General features: G+C 40.1%; 1 protein-coding gene across 1 annotated transcript in view; it reads left to right on the top strand.

Annotated features, from left to right (window-relative positions):
- Positions 1-14,410, top strand: part of HMBOX1 (homeobox containing 1) — a 60,859-nt gene extending 46,449 nt beyond the window's left edge. Inside the window, exons 6-10 of the mRNA XM_009701972.1 lie at positions 6,188-6,270; positions 8,412-8,507; positions 10,203-10,294; positions 10,504-10,605; positions 14,017-14,410. Coding sequence (XP_009700274.1) covers positions 6,188-6,270; positions 8,412-8,507; positions 10,203-10,294; positions 10,504-10,605; positions 14,017-14,154 — 511 coding nt within the window. The 3' untranslated portion in view covers positions 14,155-14,410. The remainder of the gene's footprint in view (positions 1-6,187; positions 6,271-8,411; positions 8,508-10,202; positions 10,295-10,503; positions 10,606-14,016) is intronic.
- The last annotated feature ends 7,382 nt before the right edge of the window (positions 14,411-21,792 follow it).

Raw genomic sequence — 21,792 nt, 5'->3', positions numbered from 1 at the left:
CAGGAATGTCTAGATTCACGTTCACCTACTGGCATCTAGAGAGCTGCAGTTCTCATCCTTGGCTGATCTCAAGTGCTGAAGTGGCTCACCAGATGTTTCCTGTAGCAAGTGAAGTGGTGGTTACGTTTTGCACTCCTGGGGGAAAGAGAAAATGGTGTCTTCAGTGTAATTCTCAGCTCCATCAGTTTATCTGTGGGGAGGATATCTCTGAGCTTTAATTTTGCTGTCTAAAATAGAAGTGACTTTACTGTATCTTGTGGGGTGAACTGTTTAGTTGACCTACATGCCGTTATTATAGAATCTGTAGAAATATCAGTAGATAAAATGGATGGTGTCATCTGTTGACCTCGCTGAAAATGGCATTAGTGATATTCTTGGCCAGTATTTACTGGGAAATAAACTAGTCATTACACTTTCCAATGAGATTATGCGTTGAATGTCACTTCTCTGACAGTCCGTCTCATGCAACGCAGAGATAAGATCTTGGGCACAGATGACAGACTAACTTCAGAAATATTTCCATTGATTTGACAGCCTGAATAATAGTTCTGTTAAAAGCCACAAAGACTGAAACAATGATCTCTTGCTTCTGGGTGATACTGCGTTGATAAATATACTAATGAGAGATAAAGTAGGTAACTATTCGAGTGTTTTATGTAACTTGTCGGTGGAAAGCAGAGGTACCGTTCGCAGGGAAACTAGATAGGGAGCTGAAATTACAGGCAGTCTTATCGAAGACAAAAGAGCAGCTTGCACCCTCGTGTATTTTGAGACACCAGAGGCTTTGGCAGGGAGCTCAGTCCCTGATGGCAGCAAGATTTTCTGTTCATCAACAGGGGTCAGATGAGAGCTGGGGAAAAGGGGCAGTTCTTTTTTTCTGTATGTCCCTGGGCCAGTCACTGAGCCCATCACTCAGGCTTTGCTTTTAGCATCAGTTGAAGAGGATGTGTGTGAGCTGCCATTGAAGGAACTGGTCCCAGCTGCATGTTTCAGCCATCTCCTGCCCGCCTCCCTTGGCTGCACAACCGCTGCTCTTGGCATGTGTGGAAAACTGGACCAGAGAAGCAGTTGAGCAGAAAAGCTTCCTGCAAAAAGGGAACGAGGGAGAGGTTAGGACCATTCCTTTCAGTCTATGCTTAAATTGTGTTAAGCTGGGCTGCAGCCTGAGTCTCAGGGAAGATGATCTTCGGTGGAAGAGTTAGACCGCCCTGGCAAGAGTGCTGGGATATTTCATTTGTGCGTGCTTCCTGCAGTGATGGAAGTGGGAACCCAGAGAAGCAAACACAAAGTTAAGTGAGGGAGTGAACTTGCAGCACATCCACTGTTCTTCAATAAGTATCCATCTGCATATTCTTACGTCCTGTTAATTACAAGGTAAATTATCCTTCTTTCAGTGAGATTGCCCTGGTGTACACATACCTGAATTACCTCACCTTGAGTCTGTGTAATTCTGCTGTAACAGCTGACTAGTGCTGAATTGTTACCCTGCAACACATTTGAGCCTTTCTACTTTGAATCACGTCCACACTTTGAAGTTTTAACTGTTATGTCATGCTGTAAACTAAGCCTTTACCCAACACCAGGTCTTTTGAGCAATTCTGGGTTTTTATCTGTTTGTGCCTGACATGCAGCCCTATGAAGAAGCACTGAACCTGGCCGTCCTTCCACTGCCCTGTAGCTTGGGTTGTTTCAAGCACTTCCCTGGCAGCTGCAAAGCTGATACGAAGCAGTGTAACTTCCACTGTGGATTATCAGGAACACTACTGAGGCATTGCTTAATGCATCTGATATCTAAGCCTCGATAACAGAAGACGTACAGCTGAGCAAAAAAAGATTGGCAGCTATTGCAGGAATTCAGATAGGGGCACCTTGGTAAAGAGTGGGAGGGGACGCATTTACTTCCATTACAGAGCCCAGGGCTGAGATGGATTCTCTCTCCGTCATTGTCCTAAGCACATTATCCCTGAAAGAAAGAGGGTTTCTCTGAATCTGCAATTTTTCTAGGCTTCAGTGTTATTGAAATGAAACCGCTTCAAGGATATCTACATTCTTTGCCATCATATGGATTCTCATCTCATGTAAATTATTTGGCCACTTTTCATTTTAATCCTCCACTGTCATTTTCTACAAAAGAGATCATTTGGTTTCTTCATTGAAGGTATTCAGCTGACAGCTGCCCTTTGTCTAGAAAGCACTGTGCCTTTGCAGGATTTACTTGTGCCTGCTCTTTTTCTTTCTATTTTTTTTTTCCTTTTAAGTTCATATTGCTTCATATTTTTCATCTGTAGTTTTCAGGAACTCTTCAGATAGTGAACAGGCTGTGGTTTGTAGCTGTGAAGAGAAATTCAGACATCCTGCATTCTTTCCCTGTCCCTTAGCAAGAGTATACCTGGCTGATAAGAAACAGAACTGTAGGCAGATTAATCAATTTTCTGCTTGCAAGAAGAACTGTAGTTAAAAAATTCACAAGTGTTTTCACAACTTCTACATGAACAAACCAAAATAGTCAATGATGAAATCTTGAATTGTATTCCATGGCTTCCCTATTTGAAAACCAAGTTATTCTCACCTACTTTACAGAAATGTTGGAAGACTTTAAATGTTGTGCTTTGTGTAATGGTATATCACCCGCAGGTCCCATTAAGACCTTGAAATAAGTGATGGGAACGAAATATGATATGTTGGTAGAGTGTGTATATGGAGAATTGGGAAGCTGGGGATGAAAATCAGCTTTTATAGTTGAGGTGGTATGTTTTTGGTTACCCGTAGCTGTGAGACCTTTTCCTTTAAGACTGAAAACTCCTGAGTATAATCTCTTCTCTGATAAAACCAGCTTGCACTCCGTCAAAGGTTAAAAGCACAATATGGTGATGGGGAAGAATATTATCAGGAGAAGCTGAGGAGAAGATACAGTTTTGGGGAGCACAAGTTGAGGGCTGGACGAGTTTATAGGCAGCTTGAACGTGTCAAGGAAGGAGGAGGCTCCTTATTAATGTGGATAAGGAATAACTCAGCAGGTGGAAGGAGAGGCAGGTTCTAAAATTACTGTGTCAACTATAGAAACCAAGTTTAACTACTCCGGTAGTGCCCTTCCAGCTCCCCTCTGGTCCCTGCTTAGCTTTGTGATCTCCATGAAAATGTCTTTATTTACCAAGAGGGCTGCCTGAAAACTTCTCAAATTTTAGTTTGTTTTTTTTTTTTTTTTTCATAAAATAGGGCTTCAGGATGAAAAGAATTTCAGGTTTTCAAGTGGGAATAACTTCTCTTTTAGAAACTTTTAGACATTTACCTTGATAGGTAAGAAATTTGTGTTAGAATTTAAAGAAAATGTTCAGAATTATGAAAAATATGTTTTGATCCAATCAAATAAAAATGTTTATAGCTTATTCAGGTGTAAAAAAGTATTAAGATAAAAATCACTGTTTCAGCAGCAAGTTTTTTCTACATGACAAAGTGACTGGACTACACAAAGACAACTTCCTTGTTTGCCAGAAGAGGTGTCTCATTCATTGTCCAGTTCTGAAAGCTCGCTCCATCACAGGGACACTTCCTGTGAGCCCAGACAGTTGTAAACTTGAGCCTAAGCTTTGTTATTACTAGAAAATGTGAGCTTTTTTGTTGGAGCCAGCAAAAGCGTATGGCAGTCAGTGGTTTGCTAAAAGGATAGTGTTGAGTTACGTGCCAAGAGAAGGATCGCTAGTGACTCTGGTGTTGTCTTTTTCTTCATTAATTGTGGTCTCAGTTTCTTGCATCAACATAATAGGCAGTTCAGGTATACACGGTTTCTTAATTTTACGTCTTTTGTCATTTCTTCCATAAAGTTAGGCATTGTTTTGTGACCACAGATGATCTAGATCCATAATGTTGCATGATATCAGGGTTTCACCTTCTGTTTTTTGTTCGTCACCATGTAGATCCATCAAGTTTTCTAATTTTGAGGAGTTTCTTTCATAGTGTTTTTTCTTGACTTTTGACAAGTATCTATAAACAAAATAAATAATGTTCACCAAAGGGAGTCCATAAAATAGCTGTTATGACTACCAAAATTTGCTGAGTTAATTTTTGTACACATAGTGATGACCTAGATTCCTGATTAGGACTCCAGGTCATACGATATACTCATGTAAATAATAGCACAGCAGTTTTCAGCTGTGATGTCTTGACGTTCCTTTATCTCATGACACTTAAAAGGAGAAATAGTTCTTTGCTCTGAGCAGAGTAGAGTGCTCTATTTTGTAGGTAGGAGAGCTGAGACACTGTCACGAGGCAGTTGGACTGGGATCCTGAGCTTCTGCTTCCATCACAAACTACTAGAAAAAGGATTTTTCTGGTCTGTTTTCCAAGCTCTCCATTCTCCAAAAAAAACCCTTTGTACATACAGAACATGACCCTTTGGAACAGACACTTACAAGTTAAGATAGACACACATACCACTTCAAAGGCTACAATAATAATAGAAAGGGGGAAGTAAGTGTAACCGGGTGTCCTCCTCTTCAGCTCTAATGGCAAAATCTCAGCTGTTTTTTCAGAGTAGGATCAAGTATAGTGGGAGTTGCAGTTACGGTCAGTCTCTCTGGATTTACTTCATAAGAGCAACTCAGAGGTCCAGGGAAGAAGTAGTGAATGTTTATGTGTAAATGTGATTGCCTCCAAAGCCCAAATCGGTAGTACGGACATAGTCTACCCTTCGTTTAGTGAAGATGGAGCTATTTCTGTGGTTTCATTTGCTCTCTTAAGCTAGCAAATCAAGTAGAAGTACATTAACAGTGCAACTAGCTGTGCTAATGTGTGATTTCTCTTAGTCAACAAGTAGCAACTTTGAAATAGGACTCCATTTGTGGGCATAGCTGCATCTGTAAATAACACTGTGAACAATGGGATGAAGAAGTAGTCCCTAAAATTCAAACTGAATGTTCCAAATTTGTATTTACAGTGAATTGAAGTAAACTGGAAGTCAGATAGTGAGTTCTGCATTAATACCACTTACTCAAAAGAAGGTTGGACAGAAACAGTTGCTGTATGGAGCAGAATCCAGGTTTCCATGGAAAGCAACTGTGCTGGGGCTGATCCACCAGAGGAGAAATATGCCCATGGAAAATAATAATTGCCTAAATATGCCTCAGTCTCCTACTAGCAAATGATCTGCAATTAAAGGAAATATTTTATTTTCAAATAAAGAGCAGCTGTCCAACAGCTGAACCTGCTGCTGATCAAAGTTGATCAAAGAATTCTTAGGATTATATATTACAGACAATCTACAGAAAAAAATGTAGTAGTCCTTGCTTATGGCATGCTTATCAGAGTCCATTGAAGTAAACAGGACTTTTTGTTGTTTTTAATGCAAATCTGATAAGCTCTGTAGAATGTAAATCAGCTCATTAAAATTTGTAAAGCACTAAAATGTAGTAAAAACGAAAACGGTTTAACTTTTATAGGATGTTTACTGCATATAAAGTACGATAAAATCACAATTATTCAGAAGAAAATACTGTTAAAATATGCTATACTGAATATGTTGTTCTGGGGAAGATTTAAAATTTTTAAATTGTGATTTTAAAAAAAACTAGTCTGACTAGAAATCTCACTGTATTACTGTGTAATTTTGTCTGTACAATCTTCATACCATCTCAGTCTAAAGTACACAATATTGGGGTGTGTTTGTGTATAATACATATACAAGTATGTATGTATGTCTGTATATATTAACCCGGGGATCAAGATAAATATTGAACAGCTCCTCCATTTGTAGTATGCTGTCTAAGCGGGGGGTATGTCAGGAAAAAAATAAGTAAATGATAATAAAGACAGAGGCATGGCCTGTGATGTCTTCTGACATGATGCTTCACTTGACAGTCTTAACTCTGATATTTGTGACATTGCTTACTTTGTTGTATCTCTTAGTACAATATCCGAATGTCGAGGTGACACTGCAAATCCTGAGATAATATTCATTTATCAGGGGCATTTGGGAAGTTTTACGCACTTTATGTGGATATGCGTGCATGCTGATATTACCTTCTCCATATACAGGTTTACATAAAATTTACTGTGTCTGCGTTGCCTTTGTAAGAGTGATGCATAAACTAACAGTTGACACCTTTTCGTGAAGCTGCTTTGGAACCTTCATGCTCCGATTTCTTAAAAAAAAAAAAGTTTTTGTTTTGTTTTGTTTTTTTCCCTGTTGCAGTTACTTCAATGAGAATCAATATCCAGACGAGGCAAAGAGAGAAGAAATTGCAAATGCCTGTAATGCAGTTATACAAAAGCCAGGTGAGGAGCTGACCGGGGTGTCCTTTCCAAAGGCAACTGCAATTAGATTTCAACATCTCCTGCTAAATTCAGCAAATCTCGTTTTATGGCTATTACTAACAAATGTGCTCTCAACTAGTAACTGTCTCCTTGAACATTCTATAACTCGTGGTGTTCAAAGCTGCCATACTTGGATGAACATGACAGCCAATGCAATTTTCAAACCTAAATATTGGTGTCTGCAACTTAAATTTCCACCATTTGAGATACAAAGTTCAAGTTGTGCATCTGAACGTTTCATTTCTACAGCTTTGTAAATGGCACTGCTAAGAAAATAAACAATGTCTGAAAGGTTTTCATTCTTAATGTTCAGTTATACAAACACTCAGTAGCGGTCTGAGAATTTTATTACACTCCACAAAAGTGGGCTTTACTGGTTCCTTTATACAGATGGGAAATCGTAGGTTCACAGACTGAGGCTTGCTGGAGATTATACAGCAGGTCCTCGGAGGAGTAAGGAGTAAGTTCTGGTCTTTCAGTTTTCTTTACAGCTTCTAGACAGGGATCTCATATAGAGGACCTTGTATTTGGGTCAACAAATTGCATTTTCCCGGTTCCTGGAGAAGTCCTGTTTGGGAGAGGAACATGATATTCTGTGTAGTAGTAGTGAATGCACCTGCCTTTGCTTAGTTTTGCTAACCAAACATTTACGTAGTTTTCAGAACATGTATTTTGGATATATTTAGATTTTGTGTAATGCCGAAGAAAGCTAAGGCATGAGTCCTGAACACTGGGGCAGTCACAGGATAGCACAGAATTATAGAGCGATTTAGGCTGGAAGTGACCTCTGGAGATCATCTGGTCAGGCGAGACCAGCTTAGATTAGGTTGCTGAGGGCTTTACCTCGTTCACTTTTGAATATCTCCAAAACCCGAGGTCTTCCCACCTCTGGGCCCCTGTTCGACAATGTTGAGCACTCTCATGACAGAATACTTTTCCCTAGTACCTAGTCAAAATTTCCGTTGTTGCAACTTTTATGTGTTGCCTCTTGTGTTTTTGTTGTGGAAGCAGAAGGATCTATTGGGTAGAGCACCAAAGTGGTTAGGATTTTATTCTGACTGTGCTGCTGGTTGGTTGAGCAACTCAGAACAGAGTTCTTAAACGTTGTGTCTCAGGATCGGTAAAATGAGTGGTACTGATGCAAAGCATTAGGGAACAGCATAGCTATTTCCAGAATTTTCTTTCTTTCACTTGTATAAGTTTGCAGATTGGTGCAATTACATGAATATTTTGTATGCTGAATAAACAAACTTTGAGAAACAGTCTGGGACAGGGGAGTCTCATCCCCATGTAGCCTGCAGAGGACTGAGGATGCAGCTACATTGAATATTTTATATAGGGTCAAGGCCAACTGAAGAGGTTTCCATGATGTCCTTGCAATGCTGAATCCCTCCAGTCTTTCCTCTTTTATGCTGGTGATGAGAAAAAGGCATTCTTTCCTGTAGCTGACTGGTGATTGTTGGGATATTTTTTGCTGGTTAAGTGTAAAACTCCAGTGATCTGGTTTCTAACATCCACCCTCATTCTCCCAAAAGATTGCAAGTGTCCTGGCACAATTGGGAGGGTGTGATTAGTGCTGCGGGAGCACAATAGCGGCTGGTGGTTGAGAGGAAAGAAAGCAGATTGGAGAGTATGACACGAAATTTCTTCATTCATTTTGCCGCTGAAGAAAACACATCATTGAACTATTTCCCCACGGCACGTAGTAAAGAGAACTAGCCCAAGGGTATTCGATTTGTGACAGGGCTGCGAATTGAATCTGAGTTTTTTGAATCTTGGTTTTGTGCTTGAACTAGAAAAGGAGCCCTCTATTCTCCCACAGCTCTGGATTCATTGAAGCTGCAAAGAAATTCCTGTATTTCAGATTTTAAAAAAAAAAAAAGGCTACTTTGTTTTTAGTGAGATATTTGGAATTTATTACCATAGCATCTGGGCACAGTACTTTGATTCACATAAAATTCACTTTATTCTCAGTTATAATAACTTCTCAAGGCTGTCTGTATTTCAGGGCTTTATCACATGTGTAAGGGCCTTTTTCCTACCTCTGGAACCCAGTAAGTAACAATACTGTATTTTATTTTTTTCCCCCGTTACTTTCATAGGAAAAAAGTTATCAGATTTGGAGCGAGTTACCTCCCTGAAAGTGTACAATTGGTTTGCCAACAGAAGAAAGGAAATCAAGAGAAGAGCCAATATCGGTAATGTATCACAGAGCCTGTTTTCAAGATTTAGTACATAGACTTGACCAGGAGAGATGGAAATTACGTAAGATTGTATTAATGAAAATAGTAGATGTTCTGACATTTGTAGTAGAAATGTGGAGGAATTATTAAAATTAGTCTCTTACCATTCCAGTTTTTTTCTAAAATGTGTGTAGGAGTTTATAGAATTCCATCATCGATGCAGGAAAAATGGTGCAGTTATGAAGTTTCACTGGACGATCAGTTTTAAAAACTGAAGCGAGAGTTCTGTTCACGGAAGGAGAATCATATTTCCCTATGCTCAGGCTCCTTTGAGTATCCAAACCAAAATCTGAAATAAAACCTCAAAATATCTGCGTTGGAAATAAGGGAAATTGAGGCGATGGCAAGTTCGCAACCTTAGCATGCTGTTTAAATGAAAAGTGGCTGCTGTGAAGAGCTTTTAGCTGGTTGTAAGTTTCCTTGTGTCTGTGTTCCGCTGAAATGTGCTTGTTCTTTCAGCCAAAACCTGGGGGTGTCTTTCTTACTACCATCCCCGAGACCCCGCAGGGATCTAAGAGTCCAGATGAGTTGTTTTACGTCTCAGATACAGCCACTGGGACCAAAAGTTCTGCAAGCCAACTGCTTACTCTGGTTACACCTGTGCCCCTTACTGCTTTCCAAGGGGTTGCACAGTGACAAGTGGCTGGAACAAAGTCATAATTTTTCTTGATGACCAAGATAAAACAAAAGTCACTTCAGAGTTAGCCCTGAAGGTTCTTTACGTGAGTGGCTGATCATAAGGAAATTAGAAGTGACTCTGAACTTGTAAGAAGTAGACCTTCTAATGTGAATAAACATCAGACATTCTAATGAGAATAAACTCACATTAGTGGCCAGGATTCAACAAACTTCTGCAACACATGCAAAATTTTATGCAGTTACTTAGATACCATGCAGAATTACGTTTGCAGTACATAGATGAACAGAGATCTATACCTGCCTATTACCAGTATTTTTGCAAATGTCAAATGTTACGCCCTTTTGCTATCTGCTTCTTTTTTGCCCATAGTTGTGAATAAGAAAAAATTCTTTTTACAGCATTCGGTATCTTACTAAAATTTAACCTAAATTTATTTTTCTAAAAATAACATCTGTCTTGTCAAAGGGGTGGGGGGGAACAAAGCAAAGTCAGTGCAAGGTGGGTGGAGTTATAGCTGTATCTGTACTGTTTGGGGAGGAGGGTTGGAAAGAGATTAAAAAGAACCAAAGGGAGCTTTAGATGCATGGATCCTACTGGAAGATGAAGATATGTGTGTTTTTCAAATCCCTTAAGTGCTTTAAAAAATTTCTCCATCTATTTTCAGACACTCCCCGCCCCCCTCAAGTCCTGCCAGTCCAAACTATGTGGGAAGATCTACAGGGAATGCCTTTGCCACTCCAGTGCATTAGAAATTAAGCTAATTTCTAATAGGACTGGCTGGAAAACAAGGATTCTTACTCGCAAACAAGTCTGTTAGTTGGCAGGGAAGGATTTCAGGCAAACCAGTATCTGTACATGTGCTACCTTCCCAAATACTGGAGAGTGAAGAGGAAGAGGCTAAGAACTAACTGTTCTTCCAGTTATTCTAACTTCTTGAAAAAAAAGTAGTTACTTTTAATTACTCTAATGCATCAGATAAATTAGGGATCCATTTGCTTTTTTCGAAGAAGCAGCAATCCTGGAGAGCCATGGAATAGATGTACAGAGTCCGGGAGGTCATTCCAACAGTGACGACGTTGATGGCAATGACTACTCGGAGCAGGTAAGCATCATGGCTGAACCACGTGGCCCAAAAAGGGGAGAGTTCACGCAACACATGAAGAGGCCCTCTACCTCTTGCAAATCAGATGTCTCTTGTTTTTGTTTTGCTTTTGTGTAATTGTAATGGGGAAAGTGGAAGAGCACAGCTCCCCTCTTTGAATATGTTGAGCAACCAGTGTTCACCCACATGGATTTATTGTCATACAACAGGACACTTGGCAAGTACGCAATGGGGAGGAGGAGGGAAGATGTTCAGAGGGAGGCAGAGAAGCAGAGAAGGTAGAAGAAGACAGGAGGATCTGCTCCAAACAAGCAAGTTACACCATTCACGCCACACGCAATGTATGAAAAATGTTAGGAGAGTGTTAACTCACCCAGTGCACCACGCATAACTTGCGCTCTCCTTACCCCTGGCACCGTTCTAGTTATCCACCCTCCAGAAAGGATGTACAGGTCTTTAACAGTTGCTCCTATATATCAGGCTTCCCTCCCAAACTAGGCATGTGTGTTCCTCTGGCACCTATTATTTCTTTCTGGAAGAGATGTCTCCTTTATAGCCTGTGCTGCAGCTACTGTGAGTTGCTTATCTGGCACCCAGAGAAGTACAGCAGTAAGCCCCTGCCCAGTACGCTTTTTAATCCCTTTTGTTAACCTTGCACAGCAAGGTACTGAGCATCCTCCTGTAAGGTGCTGAGCTCCATCTGTTTGTCTGTGGGGAGTACCTTTCAGGAGTGTCTCAGGATCTGTCCCTAAGACACTGACAGACAAAGGGTGAAGGGTGGGGGGGGAAGGATTTAATTAAATAAAGTTTGACATTTATTTGGCCCTGTACCTGCTCTGTATTGTTCTGCAACGATGTGCCACTATTTGGATTGTTTACATATTATCTGTCTTTTTATTTTTCTTTCTTTTTGCATTTTAACTCTTGCCTATTCTCTATTTTTCTTGGTTATTTTTAACCCTTGACAGCAACTTCTTTTTTAAATTCTCTAGCAAAAGAATACCCCTTCCCGCACTCTGAGCCCTCACCTACCCTAAAGTTGGTGACCCTTCCTTCACACACCTTCCTGACAGGTATTGCATCCCCTTCCCAATTTTCCTTCAGGTGTCAGTTTTGGCCAACCCTCGCAGGGCTGTGTGTGCTTGGCACCAGTGAACTTGGACAGTTCACTTGTTTCTGGTTTTGCTATGAGCTGTGTTCTGTGCTACACCCAACAGCTGGGGTGGGCAGATCGCTTTTAATTGACTCGTTTGGGAGAAGTAGGTAGGTCTCCCTCTAAAAAGGCTGCTGGTGGAGTGTAATAGCAAGTGAATGCCCTGGAATGAGTCCCTAGCATACTTGGCTGTGGCCCAGTACAACAGATATCTGGCAGAGGCATTCCCAGCCACTCTGCTTCTGGTGGGTATTAAGGCCCTTTTTTATAGGTCATCACCAGCAGATTTGGTAGAACCGACTTTGCTAGCTCTAGATGATGAGAGGCTGCTCTGTGACTGTTATAAAATATTTTGAAACTGCTGCTAGGCACAGATAATTCCTTGTCAGTCAGATACAGGATCTGAATACTGAGATGAAGTGTTATGTAGACTCCCAAACTACATTTTTCTTCTGTATATTAGCCAAAATACTTTGAAAAGAGAAACAAATTGGGTTATTAAAATTTAAAGATCTGTGCTTAGAGTCCCTAAAAAATACATTTCTTGGTAATCTAGCTAGACTCCTCTATGAAGTGTAATTAGGCATTAGCAGCGAAGTGGGTTAAATGGCAAGCTCTCCTGATGACCATTTAACATCTCTTCGCTGTTTAAACCGTAAATTCTGTTTTCCACAGCGACACTTAAACTCTAGTAAACTTTAAAACACGAAGTTCATCCAAATCCTAATGAAGTGCCTAAAACTCCAGAAGTCAGGACTTTATATTTCTTACCGTGGTAAAGATTACTGAGAGGCCCTTAAGAGTGTGTGGATGTCACAGTGTTTACCTGACATTTGTTGTAAATGCATGCGTTCCTTTAAATAACCTCAGGATTTTACCGAATCCTGGCTTTCCTGTCCCCCTTAACATTTGCCACCTGTCATCTTAATGTGAAAATGTATAGTACACATTTTAAATTTCACAAGTTCACCACTTAAAGGCTGTTGGGAGACTGAGAAATGTTTCATCATTTTTTTTTCTGTAAATAATAATAATTTTAAAAAATTGTGAGATCATGATGTGGTAGAAATTAGTACCCCATTTTGAAGAGGGGAAAACACCATGATTTCACCCAAAGTTCCAGAAGAATTTATTTGACAGCTGGAATTAGAGTTTGCATATTGCTGGTTCTCCTTCTTACTGTTGAAAACCAGGCCCTCTTTCTGATGGAAATACTCACAACTCGCTGTAAAATTTATGCTAGAATTGTCAGACTTTTAGGTCTGCTCTTGTATGACTTTTATGCACCTGTAGAAGGCAGACCTTCTTGTTCATTGATTTTTAAAATTTTCACTGCAATCCTGTAGCAGCAAAGTTTCTCTTTATTAATTTTGCTTGCCAGCCAGCACAACCATCAACGTGGTGGTCCTCTTACAGCTGAGAGACTTTGTTCTTTAGAAAATAGATGAAAAAATGTATGGCACATAGTTCAGTGGACTGGAGAACCTGGCATTATCTTCACCTGCATGTTTGAATTATGGTGGTTTCCCTCCCCTGAAATCATTGCACAGTTTTTCTTAGCGGTCTAGGAGTTTTTCAGCATCTTTTTCTATACCCGTGTGAATTCAGTGTCTTCACAGGATACTGGCTCAGACCAAGGTTAGTCTAGGTCTGTATCCTGTTTCTGAGCGAGATCAATAGTGGTATTTAAAGAAAAATTATTTTTAAAGAATATATAGAATTATTTTATTACAGTAGCTTCCAGCTTCTGGAAGTCACTAGTTTTGAGAGGCTTCCTGAGCCAGGCAGTGTATCCACTTTCAGTTTTGATAGTTTGTAGTAGACTAATTTTCCCTGAACTTGTCTAACCCCTGCCTTTTAAAGCCATTTTTGCTTTTGTCTGATCTAAAAATCAGTGAATCCTACAACTGAACTGTGATAGGTGAAGTAGTGCTTCCCGTTGCTGCTTTGGAAGGTATTATCATTCCAGTGAGTGCCCTTGCTTATTATATCACAAGAAGCCACAAACAGTTGCTCTCTATTTACTGATTATCTGTAATAAACGTTTACTGTATCAACCATCAGCCTTTTCCAAACTGAAGAACCTGAGTTTATTTAGCCTTTCCTCCTAAGAAAGCCACCCCATGCCTCTTTTCCCCTGGGTTGCCATTCTTTCTACCTTTTCTAGTTCTGTTGTGTCTTCTTTAAATGGGATGACCAGAACTGTAAATTCAAAATGTAAGCGTAGCATGAATTTGTGCAGTGCATAAAGATTCCTGTCTTAGTTTGGTTTCCTGAAATACCTTGTGTATCACTTTTACCTTTGTAATTTAATATTTTCTTTAGAATATCCCTCCCCCCTCAAATTTGTCCCTCAAAAATTGGGTACGCCACTCCCTGCCTTGCTTACCTTTGTCTGCACAGTGAGGGAAATCTGTCCTAAATCAATTTTGTAAATTCCTTTCACTTTCTACCCCTGTAACGAATGTGCAATTTGCTGCCCCTAGTCCACTTTACACACTAGTTTTATCTGCTGGTTTTCTACTTATGGAGTAACAATGCTTCTCTCTTCTCCTTTCCACATGCACAGGATGACAGCACTAGCCATAGTGACCATCAAGACCCCATTTCACTAGCCGTGGAAATGGCAGCGGTAAACCACACCATCCTGGCATTGGCCCGGCAAGGAGCCAACGAGATCAAGACAGAGGCTCTAGACGACGACTGATACAAAGAAAGGGGAGGGTCAAAGCAAGAAGTAACTTAGTTTTAGACGTAGCACCTTAGCAGACTTTCCTCGGTCCTTAATATGTGTTCTTACAGTATAACTTTGCAGTTTCTTGTACGTCAGTTAGCTGTTAGGGTCTTGTTCTGTGAAGATGGCATGGTGCCCTCAGCCTTTGCATATACTCTCTCAGTATTAATTCCCAATAAATAATCAATCAACCAACCAACCTCCCTCTCCCAGCCCCAGTGGCTAGAAAAATCTTGCTGCTCTGTCTTAGCATTCAAAGTGCTTCCAGGTATTTTAGACAGCCCTCAATTACAAGACTTAGGCTACACTTAAGATCTTGGATACCCTTAGAGATGGTGTTAAAAAAATAGTCTGTACGCTTTTCCTTCTCTGAGACTGAAAGGATGCAAGCTGAGGTAGTGGCACAGGGTCGATGGACACCAGATCGGGAGTATCAACAGAGAGTAAAAAGAACACTAGAAACCCCACTTCAGCATGGGAATAAATGATTTCCAGCTGCAATAAGCCGTGCCTCACTGGTCATACAGTGACTTGATACACTTTTGGGTGCTGTGCTGAGAATGTCCATTGGAAACACATTCACATATTTCGGTTGATGCTCACATATTCAACACAGACATCTTCTGCTCTCACAAGCTGCGTGGCTTAGTGGATAAGTACTGCCTTCTGCCTCTGGGACCATGATTGAAGCCCAGCCTGGGATCATATGAAAAATGAGCTGAATGTCTAATGGACAACAGTCCACTTCTCAAAACCACTATTCATTATTTGGCATGGCTAGCAGTGCCTGCTCAGAAGAGGTCTAGACTCTATTGATTTGTCATTAACAATCTCACCTTTTATTCTTCCTCTCGCCTTTTCTGTCCTCACCCTACTTCCCTCTCCACTTTGCCACTTTCAAAAGCAATGTTTTCCAGGAAGGTTATTAAGGTCATAAAATAGGTGAGTGGATTTTTACACGTCTGTGTAACTACTGCCTATGTCCTGACTAGCCTGAAAGGTTATTGGAGAACTTTTGCATCTGACCTTTGCTAGATAACCATCATAGCATAAATATTCTCCTAAATACAAACTTTTTTTATTTGTTTAAAGGCAGGAGGATCTCTTACCTGAGAAATGGGGTGTGAATGTTTTGTGTTCTCTTTACTCTGTCCTGGTTAAGATGTGAGAAAGCTATACTGCTACGAGCAATTTAATTAATAATTGGAAGCCATACTGATAATGGATGTGGTAATATTTGTAAAGCAAACCTACTTTAAGTAGCAGAAACTAATGGAATTGTTTTCCTTGATCATATGTAGCACTTTTGTTACTTTTTTCTTAAAGATATTTATATTTGATAAGTCTTTTTTTTATCATTTGAGAATTCAAAATACCAAACAGCAAACTTGCATTACAGAGTCACCCTGCGATCACCTTGTCATCTAGTATCTAAATGATGAACTGTGTGTGCATCTAAGAAAATTACATCTGCTGGCATTGTGTGGAAATGATCTCCTGGCATCCTGATAAAATGATATGTTGCTGCCGGTAAGAGGAAACATTTCGATGGAAACAGCACGGGAAGTGTTAGAGACGGGCAGGACTGTGTTACATTAAAAATAAAAATTAAAAACCTATGTAAATTTTTTTATATATAGATATATAAAAATTTGCATAGCGTTTCCTCAACATTCCATTTTTGTCTTCCCAGTTTATGTGGGAATAGCTTAAAAAGAGGAAAACAGCTTAGTCTGAAGGATGGGTCTCCCTTTTCTCCCCTGCACTTTCAAGGTGGAGGGAATGAAGGGAAGTTGCTATCACTTATCTCGTTCTCATCCCTTCCTCACACTTAACTATCAGATAGCATTGAGAACTCCTAAAATGTGTCTCCTCAGCAGGTTTTTAACCAGCCTAAACCCCTTTAAGGCATAGGCTAACTGGATCATCTTTACATCCGTTAATCTTGTGAAAGTTGCTTAGGTAAGTGTGGAGGAGATTTTGTGCTTTCAAAAGGCACAGACTTGGCACCTCTTTGTCTCTGTAACTTTGAAGATACTTTAAGTAGGGTCTGGCCTCGACTTTCACTTATGGATTTCATTGGAAAAATTATGTGCTTTCCTTAGATATAGATCACTGAAGCAGAATGAAGCCGTCTTTTTTCTGTTTTATTGCGTTTCTTCAGTAGACAAATTCATGAGTAGTGTCAGGGCAGACTCAGGAAAGAAAGGAATTGGATCAGCGACCATTGCACCATTGCAGTTTTTTTCTTAATGTGCGTATGAATGTTTTGGTACTAAGGAGTGAAAGGACGGGGAGAGCTTTTATTTCTATTTTTGCACAGCAGAATGATCGAGCAAACTGTAGCCTTAGTGGAATTTTACCTACTTACTCATTCCGCAGTCACACAGCAAGCTGACAAGCAACATCCACGATTTATAGAAAGGAGATTTTAATAATCAATGACCTCTTTACATTGGATTTGCCGCCACCATTTGTTCTGGCTGTTTCATTTTAAAAAGAGCAGACTTAAACTGTTGGACAGCTGCAATTTTAAAAGAAATATTGCTTGCTATACCATCTTAAAACAAAAAAAGTAATTGTTTTAAACATCGCCTTTTTAAAGCAATGGGGAAGAATGAAAAAAAATACTAGAACTTGTATATCCTGATTATAGGTTCACATGATGCAGAATCGAAGTAACACCACTAAAATTGTATGTCTATACCATCTAATGTAGAATAATCTGGTCTTAATTCTGTTCGTCACTGTCGGGAGCTGCTAGTCTCATCATGCATCAGTATCCTATCTGAAGGTTAAACAGTTAAAGCCCTTGTGAACAACTGGAGATTGGCAGATCCTCCTTGTCTGTAGCGTTGTGGTTAATACCAGTTTTCTGCTTTCCCACATCATCTTCTCACCAGAGAAAATAAAAATGGCTTAACTGGGGAATCGGATTCTTAGTTCCATGGTATTGGTGTTTGGGTTGACCTTGTCTATTTTGGCTTTTCTTTGACCATTGAGAGGTATGAGGAAAGAAGACGACTTCAGCTGTTACCAGGGCGCTCATGGCAGTCTGCAGTTGGCTAGTAACTTTTTGGTTTGATGTGTATTAGCTAAAATGGAACAGATGCTGGTGTAATGATATCAGGGGAAGCATACATCATCTAGAGTAAGTGAAAGAGTTGGTAGAGAGTGTGTCCTGGAATTTAGCCTTTGTTCTAGGGTTTTCTCTGCAATATGGGACTTGTCTTTGTCTTTCTGTCTCTGAATTTTCTTGAAAATTAAGCCTCATTTTTGTAGCATTGCAGTTCAGTTGCAATTTGTAGTAGCTAATCTGGAATTACTGCAATTTGTTCTCGTGGGTTCCCTTGAAGTGGATCTGGTGACAGACTGGATCTACCTTTTTCTTCTGTGAATAGTGAAGAAATTATTTAGGATGCTCCTCTTCTGTGATGGGCACGGATTGCTTTTAACTTCGTAGAGCAAGTTCTGGCTGTTACTTCGTCGCTCATAAAGTCCTCATACTTGAGTTGTTGTCTCTTACTGTCTTCTTAAAACAACGATTTCTACCTCCACTTCTTGTTTGGGTTGGTTTTTTTGGTTTTTTTTTAGTTCCCCAACCTTTTTCCTGAAGTATGAGATCCCAGGTGTTTGCAAAAGCGTTATGAGTTGATAAAAATAAGACAACGTAGCAATGAGCAGACATGTTATCCATTGATGCCCTAGAGTTAGAGACATCTTCTATATACATATACATATTGTACGGCATAATCCCATCACTTACATGTTGGATGTGAACAAGTTGGTTGTCAGCAGTGCACCCTTGCAGCAAATAAGGAATCTCATTAAGAAGAGCCTTCAGCAGGTCAAGGAAAGCGGTTAGTCCCCTTCATTCATCGCTTGTCGGACCATGTCTGGAGTACTGTGTGCAGGGTTGGGCAGGAGTGAGTCCATCGTAGGGCTGCTGAGATGAGAGAGTTGGAGCATATGTCATGGTGGTGAGAGATTGCGAGAGCTGGTGGTGTTCAGGCAGGCTCTGGGGCCATCCTCTATTTTTGTTGTTCAGCTATCTTAATGGGTGGGGTTAGAGAAGACGGAGCCAGGCTCTTCTCAGAGGTACACAGCAAAAAACTGAGGGGCAGTGGGCTAGAAGTTGCTTTAAAAAAGATCCCAGATGAATATAAAGAGAAATGTTTTCATACTCGGAGTGGTAGAACAGTGGCCCAGAAAGGCAGTAGAAACCCCATCCTTGGGGATATTCAAAATTCAACTGGACAACCTTGGATTAGAGACCTCCAGAAGTCTCTTTTGACCTAAATTATTCTATGGTTCTGTACAAACCTGCTCAGGTTGAGGTGTTTCCTAGTTCTGATCTATATATGTTGACATGTTTGAAGACACTATCTTAATTATTTTTTTTTCTGTTTTGCTATTCAAAAAAAGTTATCTTTCCTATTCTACTCATAGAGGGGAGCTTTATTTGCAGGGTCTGGCTCCAGGCTCCAATCAAGCCATAAGTAATAAATTTCATTAATTATTTGCTCTGTTTACACAGTTCTTCAGGGATATTTGAATTATTCTGTTTGTTGCATTGCCTAACATCGACTGGTAAGTTTTCCATGTTTTTGTAACATTTGTGCTGTAGATCAGTTTTTGCCTTTGTTTGTGAGGATTTGTTGTTGTCTTGCTGCTGTGAGTGCAGGTGAAAAATTTTATAGCTGAATGTATTAGAGGAAAAATTGTAGTTAAGCCCACTGGTGACTACTATGATAAGCTAGAAGTTTTTGGTTCAGTAGATCATTAATTGGTCGTTATCAGAAGCTGAAAGGATGTGACTAGGGAAGAGTCACGTTATACTCACTTGGATCCTCCTTTTCTTTCCTCAAGTGTTTGCTCTTGGTCACTGCTAGGAAAAAAACCATACTTCACTAGGCAGACTTTAGGTCTGACTTGGATGCTGTTTTGAAGAGAAATCGCAATGGTGGTTGCCAATATGAACTGGCATGGGGTCAGTTAGATTCCCAAGTGTTAATTTCTGCCTTCGAGGTGCATAAGAACATAGAGATGATTTCACCGAGATTTTGAGTTCCTCTGTGTGGTATCAGAATTTTCCTTCACGATGAGATACTGCTTGCGAAGAAGTAAAATGAAAGCCTTGTGCTGGCCTTCCCCCAGAGCAGTTGAGTCGCCGAGGCATGTGGTAGTTGTAACAGGGTTTCGTAAGGAAGCGTGTTTTATTTCTCATACGGATAAAACCAGCAAAATTGGTCTAAGAGTTTTCAAGACTCAAACCCACTGCCCCTAAAGCACTTAATGCAGGATGTTGTTTCCCTGGGTGTAATCTTAACTCAAATGCAAAGCTAGATTCACGCCTTTTTCTGCAAATTACTAGGACTCAGCGTGAGACTTTGCCTGCAGTACCAAGAGCTGTGGATGTTTAGTAGAAGATTTTTTTTCCGCCCTTTATCTCTGGAATTCTGCACGTTTTAGATAATAGTTTTCTTATGAGAAGGTTTATGTTCTTTCTCCCGCCCCAACTATGTCATTGTGCAGCCCTCATTCCCCAGCGTTCCATCAGCTTCATTCAAGTTTATTGGATAATTACCAGCAAATTTTAGGGGCGTTTTGTCAAAATAAACCTTGCTCTTATTTTGGACAAGGCTTCCCACCCAAGTAGCTCTTGTACTCTTTGAAGTTATTTAACTTGATAATATTATTTTGATCGAAGTCTTAAGCTTATAGGCAATAATCTTGAGTTTGGTGTAGCTTTTATCAATTGGCACAGGAATCTTTGTTGGCAGGATTGGTCTTGAAAACTGTGTTGTATGTCAGTGACCTAACGTGTGTTCATTAGATATCTGAAGATTTTGTGTGTGTCTTAGTAGCAGTAATCAGGGTTGTATCGTGATCCTGGCTAATTTAATGGAGTTTTGTGGAGTCAGGCGTTTTCACTGTGATTTCTTGGAAGGGAAGGTTGATGGCCTGACCGAAAAATACCTTGCAGTTCCCAAGAAGAGTTGCAGAGACATTTCAGAATAAAACATTACCCCTTGGGCTTTTTTGCAGCTGGGATATTTACTCAGGATATTGAATCAGTTACTGCCCAACAGGCATTTGGCAAGCTGAAAAGCGTAGCCCTAAAACCTTCATTTTAGCATCTGTTACTGTTGTCTAATTTGGGGGGTTTAAACTGACTGACTAAAGATGTTGCACATTAATGAAAAAAAGAGGAATTCTAGAGATGGCAGCTATAAATTCGAATTCAAAGTACACAAAAATTATTTTTCTCCTTTGTGAGGAATGTGTTATAACTAGGGAAGTGGACTTGGTTGTTTTGAGGACTGTCAATAAGATGACAGCATTTTGATGTTGTTTTTTGTCCAACAAACATGACTAAAATCAAGTAAAGTAATCTCAGTGGCACCAGTGAAAGAGAGATGTGGGAAGAAAAATTCAAATATCCAAAGAGCTGTTCATTGCTAACCTTGGCCTTAGGTTTTGTCACTTAAAAATAGCCTAGAATTGTTTGTTCCTGCCTGTTTTTGTGTAGGCGTCCGTTGAACGTAGGTGATGCTGTAGCCAAGATGATATCGGCACAATTACAATAATCAGTACAAACTACTCTCTGTTTTTGTTACGGTTCTTCTGTCGCACTCTCTTTATGAAAATCCCTATCATACGTCAGCTTGAGCTTGCTGGAAGGAGTAAACAAATACATTTTGCTCTTTCAAGATACCAAGATATGCTCTGTGATGTCTGCAATGTGCTTATCAGTGTAGTATCCAGGCGATAATATTGACAGCTTCTGTCACGAGGATAGAAAAGGATTTGCCATTTTGGATGCAGGGGAAAAAATTCACAGAACGTATTTTAAATGCCTCTCTTAATCAGGCTGATCAAGAAAACAAAGTAATCGGTTTGATTGCTGCAATGTTGTGCTCTTCCCTGTTCTTACCAGTAAGCTTTGGAGTGCTCTGGCCGGCCGCTTAAGCACGAGTGAACTAAAACCATTGAACTGGAGTGAACTGCGTAATGGGCCTTTGATGTTTCTGTATGTACAGTGCATCTCTCACTCAGATGGCTTGGCAGAAGGCGCTCTCTGCCATTTATTCCCTCTCTTCCCTCCGCTGTTAAATGGAAGCGGGTGTATTCTGCTGATCAAAACATCCAGCACACTTCTGCTAAATCCTTTCAAACTGCAGCCAGGGTAATTGGGATGGGTAGGATAAATGCCGAAGAGTATGGCAGCAAAAGTGATGGCAGTTCTTTTGAATGACTGGGTGTCCTCCTGACATGTAATTAGCTGCTTTAGAAAGATGTGGATTGGCATGGCTGTAATTAAAAGGATTTCTGTCTTCTCTGCGATTGAAAACAGAAGATCTTCCACCCCCTAATTCTCTTTAATACTAGTGTTATTAGTGACACTTGGAACGCAGCTACTTTGTAAACTTAAATAATGACCTGTTCCTAATGGTAACTTCCAGCAGCAGGGACTGAAACCGAGTCTAGTTTTCTATGCAAAGCTGCCTCTCTTCCTTTTATGGTTTCCCGCGCCCCCCCGTATGTATTGCTTCTCAGTGAGTTTTAAAAACAAAAAAGAACATTTAGTTACGTGTGACAGCATGATTC

This window comes from Cariama cristata, unplaced genomic scaffold (genome assembly GCF_000690535.1).
Source record: "Cariama cristata isolate BGI_N322 unplaced genomic scaffold, ASM69053v1 scaffold6646, whole genome shotgun sequence".
Taxonomy (NCBI): Eukaryota; Metazoa; Chordata; class Aves; order Cariamiformes; family Cariamidae; genus Cariama; species Cariama cristata.
Note: the sequence above shows the minus strand (reverse complement) of the source record. Positions and strands in the feature narration are given on the sequence as shown.